This window comes from Rhinopithecus roxellana, chromosome 15, assembly GCF_007565055.1.
Source record: "Rhinopithecus roxellana isolate Shanxi Qingling chromosome 15, ASM756505v1, whole genome shotgun sequence".
Classification (NCBI taxonomy): domain Eukaryota; kingdom Metazoa; phylum Chordata; class Mammalia; order Primates; family Cercopithecidae; genus Rhinopithecus; species Rhinopithecus roxellana.
In genome coordinates this window covers 57,401,708-57,429,249 of record NC_044563.1, presented here as the reverse complement: position 1 = coordinate 57,429,249, position 27,542 = coordinate 57,401,708, and the positions used below count along the sequence as shown (strand labels likewise).

Here is a 27,542-nt window from a genome sequence, read left to right as displayed (position 1 = left end):
GACTATTAAGTATAACCAAAAAGGAAAGACAAAGGAGCAGTAATCGGACTGAGAGCATATATCTTTTAACCTATAAGAGAGACCAGAAGAAAATTGAATAATATCTTCAGCCTTGAGAGAGATCTGAATTTCATACTCAGGTAAGTTATAAGAGTAAGGGCGCTGGGCGAGGTAGCGCACGCCTGTAGTCCCAGCACTTTGGGAGGCCGAGGTGGGCGGATCGCCTCAGGTCAGGAGTTCAAGACCAGCCTGACATGTTGAAACCCTGTCTCTACTAAATACAAAAAATTAGCCGGGCGTGGTGGCGCATGCCTGTAATCACTGGGAGGCTGAGGCAGGAGAACTGCTTGAACCCAGGACGCGGTGAGCTGAAATCACACCACTGCACTCCAGCCTGGGCAACCATGAGCAGAACTCCATCTCAAAAAAAAAAAAAAAAAAAAAAGGGCAAAATAAAAATATTTTCAGACAGGAAAAAGAGAATTTACCACACTTTCTAAAAGTACTATTATAAACAAAGCATATAGTGCAGGAAGAAAAATGTAACTTAGGGGAGAAAATAGGATATAAGAAGTTGTGGTGAAGAAAGAAGTTAGTAGGTAGTCTAAGCTAGTGTTGACTGTATAAAACAAAATAATTATGACTGATGTGTAGGGGCTAAAACCAAGGTAAAACTAAAATACTGGGCAAGGATAAAATGTAAGTGGGGAAAAAAGTGATTCTCATTACAGATTTCTAAAGTTCTGTCTATACATAACGTAGTTCAATAAGAAGATAGAGATATTGATCAACTTTAGGCTTTAAGTCAGATGCACATTAAACATTTACAGGTAGACTGGACGTGGTGGCTCATCCTAATCTCATCACTTTGGGAGGCTGAGGTGGGAGGATCATTTGAGTCCAGGAGTTCAAGACCAACCTGGGCAAAAAAATGAGACCCTGTCTCTCATTTAGCCAGATGATAAATCAAGTTAGCCAGATGTAGTGGTATGCGCCTGTGTTCCCAGCAATACAGGAGGCTGAGGCAGGAGGATTGCTTGAGCCCAGGAGGTCGAGGCTGCAATGAGCTGTGTTCGTGTCACTGCACTCCAACCTAGGTGACAGAGTGAGATCCTGTCTCAAAACGATGGGGTTAATCCTGAAAAGAAATACAATATATAGCTTGATCTACTACACATATATAGAACCATACACCTCTTAGATTAGAGAACATGCATTCTTTTTAAACAAATATGCAACATTTATGTAATTTTCATAGATTCATTTAGGCACAAAGGAAGTTTTGACAAATACGAAAGATATATAAACCATCTTATCTGACTGTAGTATAATAAAATTAGAAATTAATAATGAAAAGATAACTAATTCCCCCTCCAATTCATGTTTGGAAATTGAAAAAAACAAAATTTAAATGTAACTAATTAGCAAAGAGTAAAATCTGCCCACTAAGTAATACCACCACGTGGACACAATGAACCAAATGCAGAACATGGGGAAACTAAGGGACAAATGACCCACTTTCTTACACAAATAAATTACAGAAAAAAAGCAATAGAGGGGTGACCCATGGATTAAAAGATACAACTAGTTTAAGTGTATGAACTTACTTGGGTCTTGATTTGAAAAAACTGTATGAAAACATTTGATGAGAATTTGAATGCCAGCTGGATATTTGTTGGTTAATTAAAGACTTATATTTTTAGTGTGACAGTAGTTTTCTGGTTATATATTTTAAAATAATCATTCTCTTAGATGTTAAAAATGTTTATAGCTAAGATGATATGATGTCTGGGATTTGCTTCAAAATAACTTCAAATTTGTTCCAGGAGATAGGGAGCAGGTATTGATTAGGGGAGGACAGAAAATAAGATTGCTAATGATTGATGGCTGAAGCTGGATGATTTGTGGTAGTTCATTTTACTGGTTTCTCTAATAATATATTTGAAACTTTTCCATAAAAAAAGCAAGAAGAAATACTGTCCATTGAAGAAGTACCAGGCATAGATGGTTACCCAGATATTGAAGGATGGATGGTTCTAGGGAATAAACAAAATGTTTCCAGACTTGTTTTGGGGGCTTTTACAACTTGATAACAAATTCCCACAAGAACTGTATGAAAAAGGAAAAGTACAGGCAACTCTCATGAACAGAGATTTTTTTTTTAAATTTTTTATCTTTTTATTTCTTTTTTTTTCTATTTTTTTGTGGAGATGGGGGTCTCACTATGTTGCTCAGGCTGGTCTTCTGACCTCAAGCGTTCCTCCTGCCTCTGCTTCCCAAGTGCTGGGATTACAGGCGTGAATCACCACACCTGGCATAAGCACAGATTTTTAGAATCTCAGGTGAAACATAGACTGAATCTAGTAGTATATTTCTAGAAAATCACAACCAAGTAGCAGTTATTTGAAGAATAGGAGTTTGGCTTAACATTAAGAATCTAATGTAATTCACCATATTAACAAACTAAAGGAGAGTAAAACTATATGGTCATTGCAATAGATGGCTCAAAATAGCATTTGACAAAATTTATCATTATTTTAAAAAAAACTACAACTTGTGGAATAGGAGAAAGAAACTTTTTTTTTTTATTTTTTATTCTTTTGAGACAGAGTCTTACTCTGTTGCCCAGGCTGGAGTTCAGTGGTGTGATCTGGGCTCACTGCAGCCTCCACCTGCCAGGTTCAGTCAAGCCTCCTGAGTAGCTGGGACTACAGTCATGAGCTACCACATCCGGCTAATTCTTTTTTATTTTTATTTTTACTTTTTTTTGAGACGGAGTCTCGCTCTGTCGCCCAGGCTGGAGTGCACTGGCACGATCTCGGCTCACTGCAACCTGCACCTCCCGGGTTCATGCCATTCTCCTGCCTCAGCCTCCCGAGTAGCTTGGACGATAGGTGCCCACCACCATGCCTGGTCAATTTTTTGTATTTTTTTTTTTTTTTTTTTTTTAGTAGAGACAGGGTTTTACCATGTTAGCCAGGATGGTCTCAATCTCCTGACCCTGTGATCTGCCCTCCTCGGCCTCCCAATTCTTTTTTATTTTTTAAAAATAGAGATGGGGTTTCGCTATGTTGCCAGGGCAGGTCTTGATCTCCTGTCTTCAGTGTATCCCCCTGCCTTGGCCTGTCCAGAGTGTTGAGATTACAGGTGTGAGCCACTGTACCCAGCCACTGTCTTTGCTTTTAAAGTGGAATTTATTAATAAGGATGATTAGTGGCCAAGAATAGTCAAGACCATTTTGAAGAACATGATGGGTGGATTTGCTTTCTCAAATATCAAGCTGTTTAAAGCCATATTAATTAAGACAGTGAGGTATTAGTATCAGGGTGGTTGAATAACTAATTTTAAAATTAAAGAGCATAGAAACATGCCTTCATATGTTTAAATTTGGTGGATAATGGGTGGCCATTACAAGGCACTGGGGTAAAGGTGTCATTTTTACTTGTCATGGGTAGTTAGCTAACCTTACAGAAAACAAGAAAAAAAATAGATCTTTAGCACCATATACAAAAAATTATTTGTAGAACCAGGCATGGTGGCTCACGCCTGTAATCCCAGCACTTCGGGAGGCTGAGGTGGGCGGATCACTCAAGGTCAGGAGTTTGCGACCAGCCTGGCCAACATGGTGAAACCCTGTCTCTGTTAAAAATACAAAAATTAGCCAGGCGTGGTGGCGCATGCCTGTAGTCCCAGCTACTCAGGAGGTGCAGGCAGGAGATTCGCTTTAACCCGGGAAGCAGAGGCTGTAATGAGCTGAGATCATGCCACTGCACTCCAGCCTGGGTGACAGAGCTAGCTAGACTCTGTCTCAAAAAAAAAAAAAAAAAAAAAAAAAAAAAAAAAAAAAAAAGTTGTAAATGGATTAAAAGTCAAACTGTAAAACTTATTAAAATTAAAAATTGGGCCGGGCATGGTGGCTCTTGCCTATAATCCCAGCACTTTGGGAGGTTGAGGTGGGAGGATTGCTTAAGCCAGGAGTTCAACACCAGCCTAGGCAACATAGGGAGACTTTGTCTCTACAAAAAATATAAAAATGTAGGCAGTCGTGGTGGGGCGTGCCTGTAGACCCAGCTATTCAGGAGGCTGAGGTGGAAGGATACTTTGAGTCCAGGAGTTTCAGGCTGCAGTGAGCACTCTAACCTGGGTGACAGAAGCGACACCCTGCCTCAAAAGAAACATAAAACAACAAACACACCAGAAACAGAAAAAGAGATTAAGAAGACCAACCAGAGGCTGGGAGAAGATATTTGCAGTGAAATAACTGACAAAAGATTGATATCCAACATATATGAACTACAAATCACTAAGACAGATACCTTATTAGAAAAATGGTGAGAAGATTTGAATAGGCATTTCATAGAAGAAGGAAACTGAAAGGCCAGTAAACATCTGGAATGATACACAACATCATTAGTAATCAGGGAAATGCAAATTAAACCAGTGATGTGATGCTATCAGACTGCTATAATTTGTAATTGATTAATTATAATTAATGAGCACGTGTATACTGCTGGAGGAGTATAAGTTGCCATGCAACCATGTTGGAGAGCAGTTTGGCCATATCTAGTAAGGTTGAAGAGAGAGATTCCTTGCTATGCCGAGATTCCATTAATAGGTGTGTGCCATAGTGAAACTCTTGTGTACATATGCATACACACAGTGATGCTCACATTACAGCACTATAGTACTGGAAAATGTAGTAACAGTTGTCTTTGATAGGAGAAGGGATAAATTAGTTTCTACGGCTGTTACAATGAATGAACTGGGTATTTATATATCAACATGGATAAATCTGGAAAAATATTTGCAAAAGGAAAAGTTGCAAAAGAATATGTATCCTTTGATGCCATTTATATAAGTGCAAAAGATAGGAATCATTTCAATAGGTTGAGTGAGAAATGAAGAAACAATCACCCAATATAGACTCGACTCTCCCTGTACCCCCAACAAGGTCTCCCTCTGTCATCCAGGCTGGAGTTCAGTGGTGAAATCATGGTGCACTACAGCCTCTACTTTTCAGGCTCAATCGATTCTCCCACCTCCAAAGTAGCTGGGACTATAGGCATGTGCCACCACGCCCGGCTAATTTTTTGTGTTTTTAGTACTATGCAGGGTCTCACCATGTTGCCCAGGCTGGTCTTGAACTCCTGGGTTCAAGCAATCCTCCTGCCTCAGTCTCTCAAAGTGCTGGGATTACAGGTGTGAGCCACCATGCCTGGCTTTAGACTACTGTTTCACAGTTTGATAATGAAAGGAAGGAAATAGAGTGCATGAAAAAGGGAAAGTACAATTGTAAGAACCAAGAGCAGAACAGATTTTACTCAGAATTTGAATTCAGGGACTCTTGGAGAGCCCATTCCTGGGCTTTGGGCAGAACTTGAGAATCTAAGCGATAGCCATCATATTTCTTTTTTTGATGTATACTGCAGGAACAGTAAGCTGCCAGTTTGCTTATAAATTGCCACTAGCTTTTCCAGGGACTGGAAATATTTGTCTCATCTTGGTAGAAAGCAGGTTATGGATATAAGAATTATAGTTCATAGGAGAAGGTAGAGGCCAGGCTTAGGATTACTGAAGCCATTTGTTCATTTTAGCTGTAGATATGAAAGATATCCCCCAAATTGTTAAATTATGGGGATACATGGTTACTGACATCTAAACATATCTACCAGTAGCGCTTTATTTTTTCAAAATAACTGCTTGCAGTTCCTCTGTGAATAATGTACATGAATATGTTTATTTCCTGTGTTACATAGTACTTTGCATACATACAGCCTCTTGGCTAGTGTGTTTTCATTAAATGACTAGGAATAACAGAATTCTATAAAAAATCAATTAAATCAGTACACTTTAATCTTACAGTTGCAGGTTTCTCTTACCCATTATTTCTTCTTTCATTATTGAACTCCTGGGTTCAAGCAATCCTCCTGCCTCAGTCTCTCAAAGTGCTGGGATTACAGGTGTGAGCCACCATGCCCAGCCTCCATGTGCATTTTTGATACTTAGTCATACTAACATTAAGGTAACTTGTTGGGGAAATACTAGTTGTAGTAATTTTTTTTACCTTCACTTAAAGTAGATTTGGGCTAGTTTTGTATAGTCTTGGGCTTGGCTTGCTTTTGAGTCTTTGGCTCTGTCTACTACAGATTGAATATCCCTAACTGAAAATCTGAAATCCAAAATGTGCCCAAATCTGAAATTGTACGTGCTGACGTGACAAGTGGAAAATTCTACATGTAAGTACTTAACACAGACTTTGTTTCATGCACAAAACGATTTTAATTATTAGCTGGTCACAATGGCTTGTGCCTGTAATCCCAGCTACTCTGGAGGCTGAGGTGGGATGATCACTTGAGGCCAGGAGTTCAAGACCAGCTTGGGCAATATAAGGAGACCCTTGTCTCTACAAAAGTAAAAAAAAATTAGCCAGGTGTGTTGGTGCATGCCTATAGTTCCAGCTACCAGCTACTCTGGAGGCTGAGGTGAGAGGATTGCTTGAGCCCAGGAGTTTGGGGCTGCAGAGAGCTATGATTGCATCACTATACTCTGACCTGGGTGACAGGGCAAGACTGTGTCTTTAAAAAAAAAAAAAAATACAAAATTACCTCCAGGCTATGTATATAAGGTATATATGGAACATAAATGGGCTGGGCGTGGTGGCTCATGCCTATGATCCCAATACTTTGGGAGGCCGAGGTAGGAGGATTGCTTGAGGCCAGGGGTTCAAGACCAGCTTGGGCAACATCAAGACCTTCTCTCTACAAAATAATTTAAAACAAGAAAACATAAATCAATTTCGTATTTAGACTTGGTTTCTGTCCTTAAGAAAACTCATTACGTATATACAAATATTAAAAAATCCAAAGAAAGTCGGAAACACTGATGGTCCCCAACATTTCAGATAAGGGATACTCATTCTGTATTCAGCGTTGTGGAAAATGCTTCTGTAATGTATAAACTAGTCTGGAAAATAGAAAGTTTTAACTTTCTTGATGTAATTTGAATTAGTTCTATGAATGATTCCTTTGCCTGATCTAAGGGAAAAATAGGTCTTTAAAAAAAAAAAAAAATCACTTTTATTTATGCAGGTCATGTGTTTTAGGGAAGGGCAATGAATTTGAAATCAGAAAATCTCGATTTGAATCTCAGTTCTGCCAGTTTTTCTCATTGACCCTGACAAAGCTGCTTAATTAACGTCCTTGAGAGGTTTCAGTTTTCTGGTCTGTAAAAAGTAAATACTACAACCACACAGGGTTATGGTAAAGCTTAAATAAGAATATGTATGGAAACCCCTAGCACAGTACTTGGCACTTAATCCTTCAGTAAACATTAATTTACTAGGGATGCTGTGTTTTTTGTTTTTTGTTTTAAACTTTATGTATTGAGCTGTGTTGGGCCCTATACTGTGAACCTCTTTTTTGCCCTATGAGTTGCATAGCCAACTGCCTGGTTTAAATTCTGCTCCCTCAGTTACTTAGCTAATTTTTTGACTTTGAGTAGAACATTTAGCTTTTCTGAGCCTCAGCTTCCATATTTGTAAGTGGAGATAATAATGGTAACAGCCTCAAAGGATTGTTGTAAGGTTTAAATAGGATAATCAATATTAAGTGTTTCATAGTGATGTTTAAACAGTAAAATCAGATTAATGGGATAAGATTAGCATTTTTTAAAGGAATAGAATAGATATTAGCATAATGAACCATTTGTTTCAGTTTCACATGTATTTGATCATGACTGGGGATTGATGTAAAATGTATTTCTTATTGTGGATTGTATTAAAAGGTCCAAAGCTATTGGTTAGGTACTAATAGTCCATAGTATGTCATCAATAAATGTTAGTAACAATAGAAATATTTAATCTGTAATGGAGATGTACTGTCAAAATAGATACATATTGGTTTGGGAATCCAGTCACACAAATATTTTATCACATTTGCTAGTGAAAAAGTACTTGTTTTTTGTACTTTCTAAGAACTTAAACTGAGCTTTTGGTGACTAGGAGATTTGGCCTGAAATGCCGAGACCTGGGGTAGGATTTGGGGAGGATGGCCTAAATTTCCATGGTGCTGCAGTATCTGGCATGGAGTAGGTTCATAAATATTTGTGTGATAAATGACTTTATTGTAGCCTCAGTTCAGAATTTCTCAACTAGTCGATCTTTAACACCAACCTGATCAATTCATTGACTGAGATTTACTGTTGTGTTGCATTTCTCTAATACCTCTCTAAAGCTTCTCATATGTGTTTATCAGCTTAGATGACTTGATTATAGCACTTAGGATAATATAAAATAAGATGATAATTGTATAGTATAAGCTAAATATGAATGAAAGGAGGAAGAAAGATGGTCATTTGTGCAAATGCACCACCGGGCCAGTTTTCTTTGTGAGCTTGCCTGGATGTTTCACCTACTGAATCCCAGGCACAATGATATTCTTACATGTTTACTTTTCTGATGAGGTCAGAAGGGTTGTAAAATGCCTACAGGAGAGAGAAAATTTTTCACTAAATACTTCAGTATAAAAACATTTTGCATCCTAAATAGCATTCTGGAAAGGACACAGGATTGGAAGTTAGTGGATCTGAGTTTGCATACTGGTTCTACCACTTAGTAGCTGTGTGGCTTTGGGCAAGCCTCTTAAACTCTGTGCCTAAATTTCTTCTTTTTTAGTATGAGGATAATGGGAGTTATTTTGCAGAGTTGTGAGGATTAAATGAAATGATATGTGTAAAGTGCTTATAGAAAGTAAATATCTGATAAATGTTAACTGTTATTATATGCAGTCATTCGTTTTGTACACCCTCATGGAGCACATACCACATATTTGCGCCAAGCACTCTGCCAGGTGCTAGGGATACAAAGATGAGTGAGACACAAACCTCGTGAAAGAATGTTAAGCTAAAGCTGTCCAGGTGCGGTGGCTCATGCCTGTAATCCCAGCTCTTTGGGAGGCCGAGGCAGGCAGATCAATTGAGGCCAGGAGTTCGAGACCAGCCTGGCCAACATGGTGAAACCCTGTCTCTGCTAAAAACACACGCACACACACACATACAAATTAGCCAAGCATGGTGGCACACTCAGGAGGCTGAGACAGCAGGATCGCCTGAACCCAGGAGGTTGAGGCTGCAGTGAGCCAAGATGACACCACTGCACTCCAGCCTGGATGACAGTGAGACCCTGTTTCAGAAAAAAAAAAAAAAAAAAAAAAAAGGCTGAAGCTGAGCCAATTTATCCCAGATTGATAACTTAAATAAGGCTAGTATTAGATATTTTAATTTTAAAGATCCCTAGTTTTTAGGCTAAGTAAAGATTCTGTTTGTAGATCAGATTCACTTATTCATTGAACTCTTTTGTGCTTATATTGTATATGTACCCTGGGGTACCTTGGAAGTCTTTCTTGGTGACTTTATTAAGAGCAGTTTTGGTAATGTGGTAGGACAAAGAAAAGGCCCTAATAGAGTGGGTTACGGTGAGAATTAGAAATGAGAAAGCAAGGCTGGGTGTGGTGGCTCATGCCTGTAATCCTAGCACTTTGGGAGGCCGAGGCGGGCGGATCACTTGAGGTCAGGAGTTTGAGACCAGCCTGGCCAACATGGTGAAACCCTGTCTCTACCAAGAAATACAAAAAAAATTAGCCAGGCGTGGCGGTACAATCCTGTCTACTTGAGAGGCTGAGGTGGGAGGATTGCTTGAACTTGGGAGGCAGAGGTTGCAGTGAGCCGACAGAGGGAGACTCCATCTAAAGACTGGGTGACAGAGACTGGACGACAGAGCGAGACTCCATCTCAAACAAAAAAGAAATGAGAAAGCAGAAACAGTGAATATAATATTTAGACAATTCTTTGGAGGAATTTGCAGTAATGGGGGCAGATAAATGGGTCAGTACCTACAGCGGGGACAAGAGCCCAAGAATGTTTTATTTTTAAGATAGATGATATCAAGTCATGTTTGTATTTTAGATTTGTATATTATCATAGTAGAGAGGAAGAAATTGATGCTGCTGGAGAGCGTGGAGGAAATGGAATGAGCTAAGTCAATGAAGAGGTAAAGGAAGATGAGGTCTGAACACCTGTGGAGGTATTGATCATATACATTAATAGGGATATTTCTCCCATTCTGATTACTTTGTACTCCCTGCTCTCTATTTTTGGATAATTTTTATTTTTATTTTTTGTTCTAGTCAAAGAGGAATAGTTTTGGACAATTTTAATTGTTTGAAAGTTTTCTTTTTTAGTGAATCAAAATCTGCTTCCCTAGTTTCAGTCTTCAAGTATTTAGAGACCATGATTACTTCTAAGTTTTTAGATTAAACTTGTCATATTCATCCCTTTGTTCTGTTTTTTTTCCTTCCCCAAGATTCTGATCTTATCATATTGCTCAGAGTTATTGGAATATCATATGCTTTTTGAAGCCTTTCTGATATTCCTCACCTATGATTATTCTGCCTGGAATACTCTTCTTTCTTACCTACCTGGCAAATTTATACTTACCCTTTAAGACCCAAGTGAAACGTAAGTGCTCGGTAAAATGTTTTCTCACTCAAACGTGAGTTGATTCTTCCTTCATTTTTGCCACCATTTGATCTTGCGAATCCCTCATTTCACTGGGTTAAAGTTCTTTATTTATATGTCTGTCTCTGGCACTACACCGAGCTCTTTGAGGTCAGGGATTATGTCTTTAACACTTAATATGGTATCTGGAATGTATTAGACACTCAGTAAATATTTAATGAAGGAAAAATTCCTAAAAAGCTGGGAAGTTTTTCTTTATATGTCATGATTCCTTAACCATTCTAGTCATCTTTAAATATGCCACTCAGAAAACCTGATACTTTAGTGCCTGACCAGAGCCAAGTATAACATGACTTACTGTCTTCCCATCTGAGTGCTAAATTCTTATTAATGATGCCAAAGGTTGTATTGGCAGGCAAAACAAAAATTGTTCTTTTTTATTTTTTGCATGAACTTCCATCATGCCAGTCTTTCTCCTCACATGTATGTACAACTAAATTTGTAAGCCCGAAGACAACTCATGTTCAGTTTTGGTGTTTATGGACTCATTTTCCCTTCCTTCTGTTTTGCCATTTCTCTTGTAATTTTCTAGTGTTTAGTTCTATAAAACTATTATAATGCAGCCTCAAAAGATTGGACTGTGTTAATCTAAAGTTGATGATAATGAGACTTTGACTTTAGTAAATTCACCTTTGCCTTAATTATAAAGAAAAACTTTACAAAATTCAGCTCCCTTCAGAAAACGAATTCTTTAAAAGACCATAGTGCAAAATGATGCTGTCATGAAAGCAGGACTTTCTCATTGGTTGATTCAGCAAAAAAAAAAAAAAAAAAAAAAAAAAAATTGAGCCATTGTCTGACACTGAGACACATACCTAGAGATCATCCCTAACTTCAAGTTAGGAAGTCAGAGGCAAAGTCAAGTAATTGTAACACAAGTAGTAAATGTTACTACAATTGAGATAAGTGCAGAATGCCATGAGGGCCTACAGGAAGCTAACACAATTCTCTCTGGGTTAGTGGGAAAGCTTTGCAAAGGAGAGAGCAGTGAACAGGGTTTTGAAGTATGAATAGCAAATCATATAGTGAAAAGGGAACAAAATCATTTTGGGAGGAGGAAGTGGCATATATAAAGTCCTAGTGGAGGCAGGATATGGCATATCTAGGATTAGGGAGATGTGTGAGGGCTGGGGAGAAAAGGAGTATTGAAGGAATAGTAGAAGATTGGCTGAAGTGGCAGATTGGGTCCTGTTTACAAATCTTGGAGGCAATGGGAAGCCAATAAAAATTATTAAGTGGGAGGGTGGTAGGGTCAGTTCTCTTTATAAAGAATGGGAAGCAATGTGAAAGATAGATGGAAAGACAGAGTCTAAGAGACAGGGAGGCCAGTTACTTACCATTGAATGCCTACCATCTATACCAAGTAGGTATTAGAGGATTAGGTGAGATGAATAACTGTGTTGAGGTAAGTGCTACTCCCATTTTATGAGTGAAGACACAGGCTTAGTAAAGATAAATACTGGTAGGCACATAGTCACTAGGTGACTGCAGGTCTGTCTGGTTCCAAATCCTGCACTTTTAAAAATTCTGGTATCATTCTACCTTGTGGACTAACAGGAATAGTTCTTTGCCTCAAACAGGGCAAAACTTAATTCTGAAGGATTTTGTACCATGGTGGTGGTAGATGTGGTAGTGGGGACAACCACATGGTCTTGGTCTGCCTAGGATAAAAGGCCATAAGGTCCAAAGCCTTCATCTTAGCAGCATTCCTATGTCTGTGTTTGACTCCGTGACCTCCTTTATCGTGTGCCTCTTGCTGCTTTGACTGTGCTGATCCAGTGTGGATTACCTAACAACAAAGCCTTGTTGTTGGGGCCATTTCTGGATTCAACAGGAAACGTTATTCACTTTGACTCTACTCTTATCTGATAACCTGCTTTTGCAAATCCTGTTGATCTCGGTTGTCTTAATTTTTTTTTTTTTTTTTTTTTTTCTGAATCAACCAGTGAGAAAGTCTGCTTTCATGACAGCATCATTTTGCACTATAGTCTTTTAAAGAATTCGTTTTCTGAAGGGAGCTGAATTGTCTTAAATTTTTTTTTTTTTTTTTTGAGACAGAGTCTTGCTCTGTCGCCCAGGTTGGAGTGCAGTGGCACAATCAAAGCTCATTGCAGCAAGTGATCCTCCCACCTCAGCCTCCTGAGTAGCTGGGACTACAAATATGCACCACCATGCTTGGCCAATTTTTTATTTTTTGTGCGGATGGGGTCTCATTATGTTGCCCGGGCTGGTCTCAAACTGCTAGTCTCAAGAGATTCTCATGCCTTGGCCTCCCAAAGTGATGGGATTACAGGCATGAGCCATGGATTACGCCCAGCCTCAACTGTCTTAATTTGTCTTTCTTGCTAATCCAGAGATTGTCAGACTACGGTCAGCAGGCCAGATGCAGCTTCATCTCATCTTGTGAAAGTGTTGCCTCTCCTTCCCAGCCCTGTTCTCTTTCTCCTGTGGACTCTTAACTGCTGCGTTTGTTTGTAAGATTCATTTGGCAGTTATTTTGTGACATTGCATCTGTCATCATCTCCCTAGTTATTTAAAACTATTTTTAAAGCTTTTTATGAATTAATCTTAGCTAATAAATTGCATTATAAGTGTTTTGGGGAAAGAGTTTCATGCCTTTTCTGTTTATATTTTTCTACAGCACCTCCCTTCTTCCTCATTGCTCATTCCCTCTTTAACCTACTAATCTCTAGTGACTGTTTCTATCATTCTTACACATTTACATATGATGACTTGATATGTTATTATGATTTTTTTTTCCATTTGTGAGTTCTACGATTATGTCACTGTTTCTTTTTCCAGTATGTTATTGTTGCTTCTGTGTTTAATGGTTTTTCATGTTTGAGATTATAAGGTATACTTAATCTGGTGATGTTGTGCCAAACCCCTGTCAACTCCGGTGGGGATGGCACCAGGTTCAAGAGGCCAAAGAAGAGACTCAGCCAATAAACGCGACATGGAGTTTTCCTGGGGGCTTTACATACAGGGAGAGACTCCAGTGGTGGCAGGCTGGGTGAGAGAACTGCAGCCACTTTCAAAAGGCCTGCAGTTTGTATAGTATTTTTACGTAGCACCCTTTATCTAACAACCTCCACCTGGCCCCCTTCATTCAACTCAAAAGTTAGGACGTCTTGTATGGCCCAGGTTCCACTGGACAGGGGCTCAGATGTTCCTCATAGACAAGGAATGAATTTCTGAGTTGGCCACTCCCAGATTCCCTAGCTTGGAACACACATTCAGATGTGTCCACCATATGGGTTATTCTCAGGGTATGCTGAAGTTACTGCTATCAGGTGCATTTACCATACAGGTGACTTACATCTTTCACTAACCTAAGCAGTTTCCCATCTTATGAAAGCAATACTGCATATTATTAAAAGTATACAGCTTTAGTGACTGAATAATAGTACAAGTATATGGTCTGTTCATAATTAGCCTAACCATTTCTCAGTATTGGACAGTTAGGTTATTCTTGATTTTTATTTTGCAATTGTTAACAATGTTGCAATGAAAATATTTTTATGTAAAAGTTTTGCTGTATTTCAGATAACTCTCTTAGATCAGTTCCTAGAAATTAAATTACTAGATCAAATGTTACATAGCATTTCATAAGTTCTTGTGTGGGCTGTGGCATTTCTGTTTGATTAGTACTTTGCCAAAGAACAGTTTAAAAACACAGTAGTAATTGGTGGTGTAAATTATAGAACCTAAGTAAGCAGCCTTAGATATTGATATTAAATTTTATAGCTTAGTTCAACTTTCTCTCTGTATTTCCTCTTGTTCCTAGGTAAACACTCTTTATATTGCCTATTGTAAATTGTTACTTGTCTTAGGCAAGGGGGTAGGTGAAAATTGCATTAGTTTTAAGACAGTGGGTACTTGGCTATCTATATTCTTGGAGAATCAGAAGGAGTAATCCAAAAAATAGATAAAATGGGAAACACTTTAGTTTGGTTTTATTTTTGTTTTATTTTTTGAGAGGGTTCATTTCTAGCTGATTTTATTTTCTTCTCAAAAAAAGTTATTTACAATAGTTTGGTTTTAGAGTATATTTGTTGTTCACTCCTATATTTCTACCTTCCTACTTTTAAATGGTGCATTTATTTTAAACATTGAAGTTTCTCCTTTTACTTATTTCATTTGACAGTAGTTGTTCAAGGTTTAGTAGATAGTATAAGCAAGTAAATTTGACTGGCTGATTTTTTTTGGAGATGGGGTTTCCCTACTTTGTCTGGGGTTGGTCTCAAACTCGCAGTCCTCCCACTCTAGCATTCTGAGTAGCTGGGACTACAGGCATGTGCCACTGTGCCCTGCTAAGCAGGTAAATATGAGATTAATATGGATAATTGCCTCGTTTCTTGTGTATCTCTGCACTTAACATATGTTTCATTGTAAAAGGTGTGCTTTCTTTCATTGCCTTCCTTTTGCTGTTGTGCACCTCCACCTCTTGCAGTACTTAGGTATTTAGTTTTATAACTTTTGACATTCTATAGTTGTTTCACCCAAGTATGTTTTTGCTTTCCTTGTAAGGTTGTACATTTATTTAGGACTTGGATCACCCGCGTTCTGCTTTTTATTATGTCCCTTTCTTGACTCTCAAAGAATTCTCTCTACTTTTGTTTTCTTCTTTGCTGTTCATTCCCTCTTTACCCTCTTAATCTATGGTGACTACATCTTCAAATCTCATCTATCCAGCATTACTGCCCACCCACCCTATCCCAGTCCATTTGACACAACATAGTCATTTCTGCCTTTGCTCGTGAAGTTTCCTTTGCCAGAAATGGCTTTTTCCTTGCTAGTACTTAGTTCTTAATGCCTAACATAATTCACCTCCTCCAGGAAGGCTTGCCTTTAAGAATTCAGCCTCGTTGATCCTTTTTCCTTTCCTCAGATTTACATATGTATGCACACTTGCCTTATGTGCATCATTTCATACTTTAAAAAATGGTGTTAATTTTTGGCTTGTAGTTTCATCATGAAAATCTTATATTCTCCACTGCTTATGATGTAGATTTTGCTTCTGTCTATGATGAAGTAGATTGTAGCAGACAAAAACTCCTGTTGAGAATAACTAGAAAAGCTTGATTTAAAAAAATCTATATGAAGGCATTGTAAGTTGCCAAGGCAGCCAGGATTTCAGACATTTGTGGATTCTTGGCAAAATGAGAGTGCAGCTATTAAGAGGCAAAAACGTCAGCGGTGCTTTCTTCATGAGACTGAGGATACAAAAATTGTAGTTCAGAGCTGCCAAGGCAACCAGAACCTGAGAGTCCAAGATCCCAAAGAGAAGAGATGTATAGCTTCCTGCCCCTCCACCTACTTCCCCACTACCTAGCTTCCAGGGTGTTTGCTGATTGTTAACTGTGCAGGGTAAAAGGCTAAGAAGCCTCACAGAAAGCTACTGGAAAGCAAGGCAGACTCGAACAGTTCTCCAGTGTTGAAGAGAAAAAGTTCATGATCTTTCAAGGAAGATAGGCTTGGAAAACACTGATCTCAGTTGGATCTTTGGAGGGCTACAAACTAGGGGAGAATGAGCTGTACAAACTTTATACTGCAGCTGACTTTGAGTCAGCTCATGTCATGTTTGGATTGTGAGGTGATCTGCCCTCTCATTCTAACTGCCTATCAGAGAACATGGTGAATTCTCTGTGGGAATATAACATCATTGAGGGCTGTTACAGTTTTTCATACACAATGAATGACATTCTAACAAAAATTACAGGTAAACCCAGAGACCAGAACAGGAATAAAGCCAGACAGTATAGAAATAGATCCATGTGTCTCCCCATCATCTAATTATTTAATCAGTCTTTATTTGAAGGACATTTAGGTTGTTCCCAGTCTTTAGTATGGTGAGTAATCAGCAGTGAACATTCTTGTATGTATATATTTGTACACATATATATCTTTAAGATAAAGCATAGCCTTGCTAACTCTTGTCTTATGAAACTTTTTGTTCTCTGCCAACTTGATACAAAAGTGTTTTTAGTTTTTATTTTTCTGTACTATGAACTGCTGGTACATGTCCTTTATCCATTGTTGTATGGGGTTGTTAGGCTTATACATATATATAAGGCATAGTGGGTAAATGCACAGACAGACACTGGATCTAGATTGCTTGTGTTAAATCATAGTTCTTTCACTTATAGCGGTGGTAGCCTTAGCAAGTTAAACTCTGTGTACCTCAGTGTCCTCATCTGTAAAATGCGGATAACCATAGCACCTTCCCATAGAGTCATTATGAAGTTGAGTTAGTTAATATTCAGGGCTTAGAAATGGGCCTGGCATGCTACATAACTGCCAGCCACTGTAATGATGCTGCTGGTGGTGATAGAGATGGAAATTAATCTTTTATTATATGTGTGGCAAATACTTTTTCCAAGTTCATCTTTTGGCTTTGTTTTATTATCTTATGCTTTGTACAAATTTAAACTGAGTTTTAAGGATGAGTTGTTTTTAGCTTCCTATGAAGTGACTGTGGAGAGTTAAGTGTGGAAACTGAGGGCATTTCAGGCAGAGGCATAGAGGCAGAAATAGCATGGTTTAGAGCAAGAACCATAGTTGTTGATGGAATGTAAAATAGGCAGGGAATGAAGTGGTATGAAGATGAAGAGATAGGCAGATCCACGTCATATAGATCGGGGTCCCCAACCCCTGGGCTGTGGACTGGTACCGGTCCATGGCCTATTAGGAACATGGCCACACAGCAAATGAGTGGCAGCATTAGATTCTCATAGGAGTACGAACCCTCTTGTGAACTGTGCATGCAAGGGATCTAGGTAGGCTGTGCTGTCCTATGACAAGCTAATACCTGATGATCTGAGGTGGAACAGTTTCATCTCGAAACCATCTGCTCCCCCCAGAACCCCTACACCAGTCAGTGGAAAAACTGTCTTCCAGAAAACTGGTCCCTTGTGCCAAAAAAGCTGGGGACCAGTGATATGGATGGCCCCTTATGTCATGTTGAAATATAAGTGGTATAGCATCAACTCTTGTGATTACAGAAAATTATCTCTGTATGTTTAAAGAAAACACATTAGTCCTCAGTTAACCATTTTATAACATATATTAGTATAACTATATTATATGTAACTATATATTTGTATAGTGCTAAATAATTTGGCAAACAACAGTTTACAAGCTTTTGAATTCAACATTAATTTAATCTTGTCTATAGTTCTGATATATGGTTGTATTATTACCAAGTTACACATGAGGAAATTCATGTGCAAAGAGTTATTTTATTTATTTATTTATTTTTTAAATTTGTTCAAAGACAAGTAGCTAGTACGTGGGACTATTCAAATGAGTATCTTGGTCTTGGGACTCAGTAAGTCCAAAATTCTTTTTCATTCTGCTGCACTCATAGAAAATGAATGTACAGGGGCAAAAACTCATGCATACTCAGGTACCAAGGGATGCTTTCCTTCGGATTTGAGAGTTTTTGGGACAGCATCTTCCCATCACAGTTGAGTGAGGTTGTTAAATTTTTAATTTTGCATTGAGTGTGGATGCTTTGACAATGACACTTCATTCCTGATGGTTTGATGCAATTAGCAACATGCCTGTCTTGTAGTTTGTTTGTTTACCTTTATTAATAAGCAGTCACTCTGACCAAGTGAAAATCCTTTTTCAGGAAGGATCTTCAGGGAACTATAGCTGTTCCTATAATTCACATAAGATTCATTTTAGGTCACTGGCCACAGGTGCATGTCATTCTTAAGGCATCGTATCCTTAGAGAGTTTCTCTTCCTGTTAAGCATAGTAATAGTCAAAGGATAGGCATTAAGAAAGTACTTCAACCGTTAGATTCATTTATGAATGCTAAGATATTCAGTATGTCAGTGACACCTGAAGTAGTTTCCAGTATTTCTGTTCTGTGAGGTGAAGGAAGGGTGAATTGTTGTTTCTGTGCTACCAAACACTTAAAAATCCCTGTAAAAGCTGGTAGAAGGATTGGTAGATTTGTGACTAACTCCTCTGGACTGAGGAAGATGATGCTGCCTTTTCTGGTTCTGACTTGACGTCTTGTTGCTCTGCTTTTGTGGTAGGGTAGTATTGCTGTCATTTCACCCACAATTTCCTCTTTTGGGGTGGAGGAAGCTGACATGTGACCCCAGGAAGGAAAGGGAAGTAAAGAGAAAATTAAGAAAAGTAAAGTCTCACATCAGCAGTAACAATTGTTTTATTGTATGTCATTGTTCTTTCTTTATTAAAAATCCGGGAAACTGAAAGCTTCATAATAACTGTCTTGGTGTAATTGATACTGTTGAATGCATACATGTTCTCCATTCACCTTTAAGAGATGTTATGAGACTTTGATTTGAAAGGGGCAGATCTTCATTTTTCTGGCCTTTTCCCGGTTCCTTTCTCATAATTGTCCAGGTGGATTGAAACACCACATTTCACAAGGCTTCAGAGAAGTTATTTTGATGTTATACATGCTCTTAATGTAAGTTTGAAATCCTAATAGCATTTTACCTATAATATTATACTTTAATGGAGATTAAAAAAATTTCGAGAAACATACTGAGTAGGAAATAAAAGTGAATTCAAAGTATTGTTACTGAATCACTAATTTTAGAAGTTATCTGATGTGTTGTCTTCATTTCTGAGATTGAAACTGTGATCTAAAGAGATTTTCAGTTTATGACATGTGTTGTATGTGTGTGTTGGGAGGTCTCCAAGACCACCCACAGGTTCATTGATTTGCTCGGGGGACTTAAAGGACTCAATACGTAGTTGTATTCTCTGCTATGATTTATTACAGTGAAAAGACACCGAGCAAAATCAGTAGAGGGAGAAGGCGTGTGGGACAAAGTCTGGGGAAAACCAATTACAAGCTTCTGAAGTCCTCTCTCAGTGGAGGCACACAAGGTGTGCTTAATACTCTAGCGAGGAGTTGTGACAGCATGTGAAATGTTCCCAACCAGGGAAACTCCTTAGAGACTTAGTGACTAGGGTTTGTATTAGCTGATCACATAGGCATCCTCTACCTAGCACATGCCAGAATTTCCCCACAGGAAAGCAGATATTTGGCATAATTATATTGTTTCTATAGTTTAGGTACAGTGAACAACTCATCAGTTAAGGAGGGTGGGAACCCTCCTGACACCCAAGTTTCTAGGCACCGGCCAAGGGCAATCCTTGGAAGCAGACCTTTTTAAGGATAGACATCTTCTCCCACTGATGTGTTAGAAAGAAAGAAAAGGTTAGACAGGCCTGCCGTGTTAACTCTTTTCTGCTCTGTGTGTATGTGTACATGTGTGCACTTGTGCGTATGCATGCATGCAACATTTAGTGTGCTTTTCATTAAACGTTAGCTGTTTTTACTTATTTATTATGGGGATTCTTCATTGGTTACTACTACTGTTACTTTTAACTGTGGTCTTCTGCATTCCTGTGAGGTAGCTTGGCCTGCATTTTGATCCCCATTTGACAGACAGGAAGACTAAGGCAAAGAGAGGCTTCAACGTGTGTGTGTGTGTGTGTGTGTGTGTGTGTGTGTGTGTGTGTGTGTGTGTGTATAAAATTTCCCAAGGCTCCATTTAAGTTTTGACATTTCTAAATACTCTCACTTAATTGACAGAGCAGGTATCTGAACCTAATGTTATGTTCTTTTTGCAAACCCATAAAAAAAAAAGGCGAGGATTTTTTTTTTCTGTCTTAGCATTTTTAGAGGGTACTGCTAAAATAGAACATAGGATTAAATGTTTAAGTTAATATCACTTTGGACCAATTCACAACCTTTTATGCTTAACTGTTTTAGTATTCAAGAAGTACTTTACTTTCTATGTAATTTTTGAGCTTTTGGCCATGGTGTCATTTACCGTAGCACAGTCCTGTTGGGGCAAAAAATGATCCTTAAAGCATTAAACATTGTTCATCTTAATCCAACTAAACTGATTAATATCAGTATTAATTTTGGTGAATATAAACTGGTACTGTACCTCTACCCCTGCCCATCACCTTTTGCAGTCAAATAAGCCAGAGGAATCCTAAGATTTCAGTCATTATGCTGAGTTCCTCCTTGGTCTTATATGAACTTTGAGATTTTTAAATAAATATCCCAAAGTGAATTTAACTTTTCATGTAATATTATCTAGCAAAGTAGTTGGAACATTATCTTTCTTTCTTTTCTTTTCTTTTTTTTTTTTTTTGAGATGGAGTCTCGTTCTGTGGCCCAGGCTGGAATGCAGTGGTGCAATCTCTGCTCACTGCAAGCTCCGCCTCCCGGGTTCACGCCATTCTCCTGCCTCAGCCTCCCTAGTAGCTGGGACTACAGGCGCCTACCACCATGCCTGGCTAATTTTTGTATTTTTAGTAGAGATGGGGTTTCACCGTGTTAGCCAGGATGGTCTTGATCTCCTGACCTTGTGATCTGCCCGCCTCGGCCTCTCAAAGTGCTGGGATTACAGACGTGAGCCACTGCGCCCGGCCTGTTTCTTCTTTTTTTTAAGAGTTGAAGTCTTGTTCTGTTGCCCAGTCTGGAGTGCAGGGGCACAGTCATGGCTCACTACAGCCTCAAACTCCTGGGCTCAAGCAGTCCTGCCACAGCCTCCTGAGTAGCTGGGACTATAGGTGTGCACCATCATGCCTTGCTAATTGTTGGGTTTTTTTTGTTGTTGTTGTTTAATTTTTGTTTGTTTTTTGCAGAGATGAGGTCTCTGTGTGTTGCTCAGGCTGGTTTCAAACATCTGACCTCAAGAGATCCTCCCTCCTTAGCTTCCCAAATTGCTGGAATTATAGGCATGAGCCACCACACCTGGAGATTGTCTTTGTTTCATATAGATTGTACTTGCAAGTAAGTTGAACCAAACCACAATTTAAATAATGCTGTCCCAACAATACCAGAGAGAATTTTATACTTAGCAACTTCTGCTGCATGCCACTCTACTGGCTGAAATAGTTTGCAAAGTGTTTTTACTCTTACTGCACTCATCTGATCCTTATAATAGCCTGTGATGATAGGTATTCTGATTTTACAGAAAAGGAAGTTGAGACTGACTTATCCAAGGCGTTGAACCTTCTAAGTTGGGGATCAGGCTTACTGTGTAAAAAATGAAGATGTTAAGCTGTTGAGACATTTTGTGCTAAATATCAGTGAAGTATTTTAGAGAAAGCAAATTCTCCAACAGTAAGTGAAAATTACCATTTCTAACAGACTATTGCTAAAATATTTTTGGTTTCTTGTGTTGGATAGTATGCTTATTTATAAGCCTGAATAAGATTATGCTCCTTATGTTGCTTCTCAAATAAAAATAAAGATTTATAATTTTTAAAAAGTAGATCTGAGAAGAATCTTATGCATTCTCCCAGAAGAAAATGTGATGGAATTTGTTCTTGTATCTTGGCCTAAAGGAAAGTCTGTCCAAATATAATAAAAAATGCAAAAGCCATAAAAGTTTGATTAATATAACTACATAAAAATAACCACTATAAACAAAGTCAACACAAGAGATAAACCGGGAAAAGTATTGCTAGTCATGTAACATAAAGCTGATTTTTCTTAACAAATCAAGAAGAAAATGTTAGTGTAAGTAGGAGTAAGGAAATGCATATGCATATCATATCAAAAGAAATGCAGATTACTCTTAACCATATAGAAATACTCAATTTCACTCATAAAATATAAGCATATAAAATGCAAAATTTCATCTGTTAGATTAGCAAAGCTAAAAGGTTTCCGCACTCATGGTGTTGGAAAAGATGTGAGTAGATCGGCTTCTTGGGAGGCTTAAGGCAGGAGGATCTCTTGAAGCCAGGAGTTTGAGGCCATAGGTCACTATGATTGTGCCTGTGAATAGCCACTGCACTCCCTCCTGGGCAACACTGCGAGGCCTCATCTCTAAAAACAGTGAAAAGGAGGTGTGAGGAAATGGCACTCCCATGCGTTGCTGGTGGGACTGTAAATTGATATAGGCTTCATGACAGAGGGGCAATTTGGTGTTACCTCTCAAAAAGCACATATCCTTTGACCCAGGGATTCTGATTCTAGCAGTTTATCCTATGGATACACCTGCACTCATGTAAAATGATATACATGCAAGATATTCATTACAGCATTCTTTTAATAGTCTCTGGAGATTTAAACTCACCTTGTTATCTATATTTAGAACTTTTTATTCTTAATATAATTTTATCTTCTCTCTTTTTTTCTTAATCAGTTTTACTAGAGACTGGTTTGTTGGTTATTTCAAGGTACCATGTAAAAAATTGAATTCTGTTGCAATCAACAGAAATCTACTCTGGCAAATTGAATCAGAAAAGGAACTTATTGAAAAAGAATATTAGGTAGCCCAAAATTACCACCTTGGTTGCTAGAAAACTAGGCTGGGAAAATGGCATCCAGGATCAAAGAGTAATACAAATTCTTTGAAATTTTTTGAAGCATCTTTATGACCTAATGTATCATCAGTATTTTAAATTGTTTGCCTTAAGAGGTATATATTCTATTCGTTGGGAGTTTAATATATACATAAACACACACACACACGCACATACATATATATATACACACATGACCACATTAATTTTATTGTTCAATTTTTCTGTGTATACCTTTTGGTCTGCCTGATCCATTTTGTTTTGTTTTGTTTTGTTTTTTGAAATGGAGTCTCACTGTGTCACCCAGGCTGGAGTACAGTGGCATGATCTCGACTCACTGCAACTTCCGCCTCCTGGGTTCAAGTGATTGTCCTGCCTCAGCCTCCCGAGTAGCTGGGATTACAGGTGCCCACCACCACGCCCAGCTAATTTTTTTGTATTTTTAGTAGAGCTGGGGTTTCACCATATTGACCAGGCTGGTTTTGAACTCCTGGCCTCAAGTGATCTGCCTGCCTCGGCCTCCCAGAGTGCTTGGATTACAGGTATGTGATTGGCCTGATCTATCTGTTTTTAATTGCAGTGTGTTAAAAAATTTCTTAAATTAATTTTTGATTAATTTCTCTATATAGTCATTAATTTTTACTGTGGTGTAGGTTCATACAGATTTTATCATTGTTACATCTTCTTGATGGGTTGCTCTTGTTTTAAAAAAGATAGTGAGGAAGATTTTATTCAGGGAGGGCCACTACAATGGGGTTTGTAAAAGGGGAGAGAGTCAGCTCAGCTCTAGATGGGTTACCTTTTTAATCATTTTGTATTTCCTTCTTGATTCCTTTTAAAGCTTTTCTCCCTGCTTCGCCATGCACTAGCTCTGTAACCTTGGATTAAGTCATTTAATCCCTCAGTTTTCTTATTGTAAAATGGGCATAATACCTACCTTATCAAGTTTCTGTGAAAATTCACTGAGCAAAAAAATGTGTATTTACATGAATATACATGTAGTAGGTTTTCAGTAAATGGATGTAAACTACTCACTTGCCTTAAGGCTTTCCATCCCTTTATTTTTATTTTTTTAAGCATCTAATTTTAACACTATTTGCCTATAATTCTGAATGTGCTTAAGGGACTAAAATAATCATCAGGACTTTTTTATTTTTGAGACAGAGTCTTGTTCTGTTGCCCAGGCTGGAGTGCGGTGGCATGATCTCAGCTCACTGCAGCCTCAACCTCCTGGCCTCAAGTCATCTTCCCACCTCGGCCTCCCAAGTAGCTGGGGCTACAGGCACATGCTACCACACCTGGCTCCTTTTTTATTTTTTGTAGAGATAGGGTCTTACTATGTTGCCCAGGACTTCTTTTTCAAGTGGGTGAAGGTGATGGAATGTTTGCCTCCTGAACATAGGGTCTAATAATTCTGTAGTGGTTGGAAAAGGTTTATGTTACTGTTTTCTGTATTTGCTTTAGGTCCAATGTTTCTATCTAAATATCTTCTGCATTACTCAGTATACTAATTAAGAGTCTTTCTAAAATAGTTGATTCCTGTGTGAGGGAAATGCAGGGAAAAAAATAAGATAGTTGAGACAACTGAAAAAGGACAAAAGGCAACTTTCTGGGGAGACTACTTTTCTATAATGAATATTTATCAACCTCAGTGGGATGCAGAGTTATTAAGTCTTTAAAATTAATATATATTTAGACCACCAAATATACATTGAAGGTATAAAGAAGTGTCATGTACATTTAAGGAGACAGAAGTGTATACTTTCCTCCACCTTTTTGATAGTATTTAAGACTTATCATTTATTCTGTTCTTAGCTTTGATTTTTATCATTTATTTATATAACCCACATGTATTGTGCCTCTTATGGGTCTGACATCTTGGATTTAAAAATACATAGAAAGAAGGGGAAAAGACAGAGGAATTTCAGTTGAGAAAACAGCATACACGGTTTTAAAATACTGTATGGCGTGTATATGTTGTGACAAGACAGTCAAGGGTTGAGCTGCACAGTGCTTTAGAAAGATAAAGTTGTGGTCCATCTCTGAAGAATCTTGAATGATGTTGAAAAGTTTTGACTTTATTCTATAGGCCAGTCAAAATCACTGAAGGCTTTGAGGATAAAAACAAATCAAGTTATATACTGAAAATATACACAAGATTAGATGCAGGTTTTTACAGGAAAATACTTTGGCAGTGTTGAGAAAGAAATGGAAAAATACAGTATTGTGAATAAAACTCCAGCTTATTATTTATTTATTTTTTTTGCCTAATGAGTTTTGTTTTTATTTTTATTTTTTTATATTATTATTATACTTTAAGTTCTAGGGTACATGTGCATAACGTGCAGGTTAGTTACATATGTATACTTGTGCCATGTTGGTGTGCTGCACCCATCAACTCGTCAGCACCCATCAATTCGTCATTTATATCAGGTATAACTCCCAATGCAATCCCTCCCCCCTCCCCATGATAGGCCCGGGTGTGTGATGTTCCCCTTCCCGAGTCCAAGTGATCTCATTGTTCAGTTCCCACCTATGAGTGAGAACATGCGGTGTTTGGTTTTCTGTTCTTGTGATAGTTTGCTAAGAATGATGGTTTCCAGCTGCATCCATGTCCCTACAAAGGATGCAAACTCATCCTTTTTTATGGCTGCATAGTATTCCATGGTGTATATGTGCCACATTTTCTGAATCCAGTCTGTCACTGATGGACATTTGGGTTGATTCCAAGTCTTTGCTATTGTGAATAGTGCCGCAATAAACATACGTGTGCGTGTGTCTTTATAGCAGCATGATCTATGATCCTTTGGGTATATACCCAGTAATGGGATGGCTGGATCATATGGTATTTCACACATTTAAAGCAGTGTGTAGAGGGAAATTTATAGCACTAAATGCCCACAAGAGAAAGCTGGAAAGATCTAAAATTGACACTCTAACATCACAATTAAAAGAACTAGAGAGGCAAGAGCAAACACATTCAAAAGCTAGCAGAAGGCAAGAAATAACTAAGATCAGAGCAGAACTGAAGGAGATAGAGACACAAAAAACCCTCCAAAAAAATCAATGAATCCAGGAGTTGGTTTTTTGAAAAGATCAACAAAATTGACAGACCGCTAGCAAGACTAATAAAGAAGAAAAGAGAGAAGAATCAAATAGACGCAATAAAAAATGATAAAGGGGATATCACCACCTACCCCACAGAAATACAAACTACCATCAGAGAATACTATAAACACCTCTACGCAAATCAACTAGAAAATCTAGAAGAAATGGATAATTTCCTGGACACTTACACTCTCCCAAGACTAAACCAGGAAGAAGTTGAATCTCTGAATAGACCAATAGCAGGCTCTGAAATTGAGGCAATAATTTAATAGCCTACCAACCAAAAAAAGTCCAGGACCAGATGGATTCACAGCTGAATTCTACCAGAGGTACAAGGAGGAGCTGGTACCATTCCTTCTGAGACTATTCCAATCAATAGAAAAAGAGGGAATCCTCCCTAACTCATTTTATGAGGCCAACATCATCCTGATACCAAAGCCTGGCAGAGACACAACAAAAAAAGAGAATTTTAGACCAATATCCCTGATGAACATCGATGCAAAAATCCTCAATAAAATACTGGCAAACCGGATTCAGCAGCACATCAAAAAGCTTATCCACCATGATCAAGTGGGCTTCATCCCTGGGATGCAAGGCTGGTTCAACATTCGCAAATCAATAAACGTAATCCAGCATATAAACAGAACCAAAGACAAGAACCACATGATTATCTCAAAACTCCAGCTTATTTTAAATGCCACTCGGTAACATTGAACTCAAGAGCTTTAAATGTAGTTTTTCCTTGAGGTCTTTTAACATGTTACTTTATTAGTTAGACCCTTCTAGACAACCATATATATCCTATACTTCTTTTCCCCCATAGGACTTAGTACAGCAGCCGTAACACACACACACACACACACACACACACACACACACACACACACTTGTTTGTTTGCTGTCTGTTTCCTTTCACAAGATTATGAGCTGCATGAGAGCAAGGACTTTATTGTGCAGTGCTGCTCCTCAGTGCTTAGAACGGTGCCTGATTTGTCACCTTTGATAAATATTTGTTAAGTGAAAGAATGCATATTCAAATTGAGATGACCACAGTTTCTAATGTGATTTATAGTATCGGGCAGCAGTAGGACAAGATATTGGTTCCTTCCTAGAAAGTCCTGTTAAAAAGTATTTTCTTTTCCCTTTCTTTCAGACTTTATATTCAGAGCACCAATCAAAATAAGCAAGCCTGGGGAACTTCGTGAGGAATATGAAAGCTTGAGAAAGGTATAGTATTATCATGTCATTAATTTTCTTAAAGTAGATTGAAATAATGACATTGAAGAATACTTAGTGGGAGTCTTGATTTACCAGGTTTTAAAAAATTTATAATGCAGAGCCTTTCTGCACACTGCCTTATACCAGCCTAGTTAGATTTGGAGCTATAATGGAAGTAGAGTAAACCTTAACCCAAGATTACCTTTTTAGTTGTCTTTTCAAAGATGAAGATGTAGTTCACAGAGTCTGTCACATGCCAGCTGCTACTGGCCACCAGAGAGGTATTCTTGGTACTTTTAATAGGTGCCCTTACTAAT

The 27,542-nt window shown here is 38.3% G+C and overlaps 1 protein-coding gene across 1 annotated transcript in view; it reads left to right on the top strand.

The window, feature by feature from the left end:
• The window catches only part of RNF169 (ring finger protein 169), a 96,181-nt gene that overhangs the window by 9,499 nt on the left and 59,140 nt on the right, over positions 1-27,542 (top strand). The window contains exon 2 of the mRNA XM_030917416.1: positions 27,161-27,234. Within this exon, the coding sequence (XP_030773276.1) occupies positions 27,161-27,234 (74 nt within the window). The remainder of the gene's footprint in view (positions 1-27,160; positions 27,235-27,542) is intronic.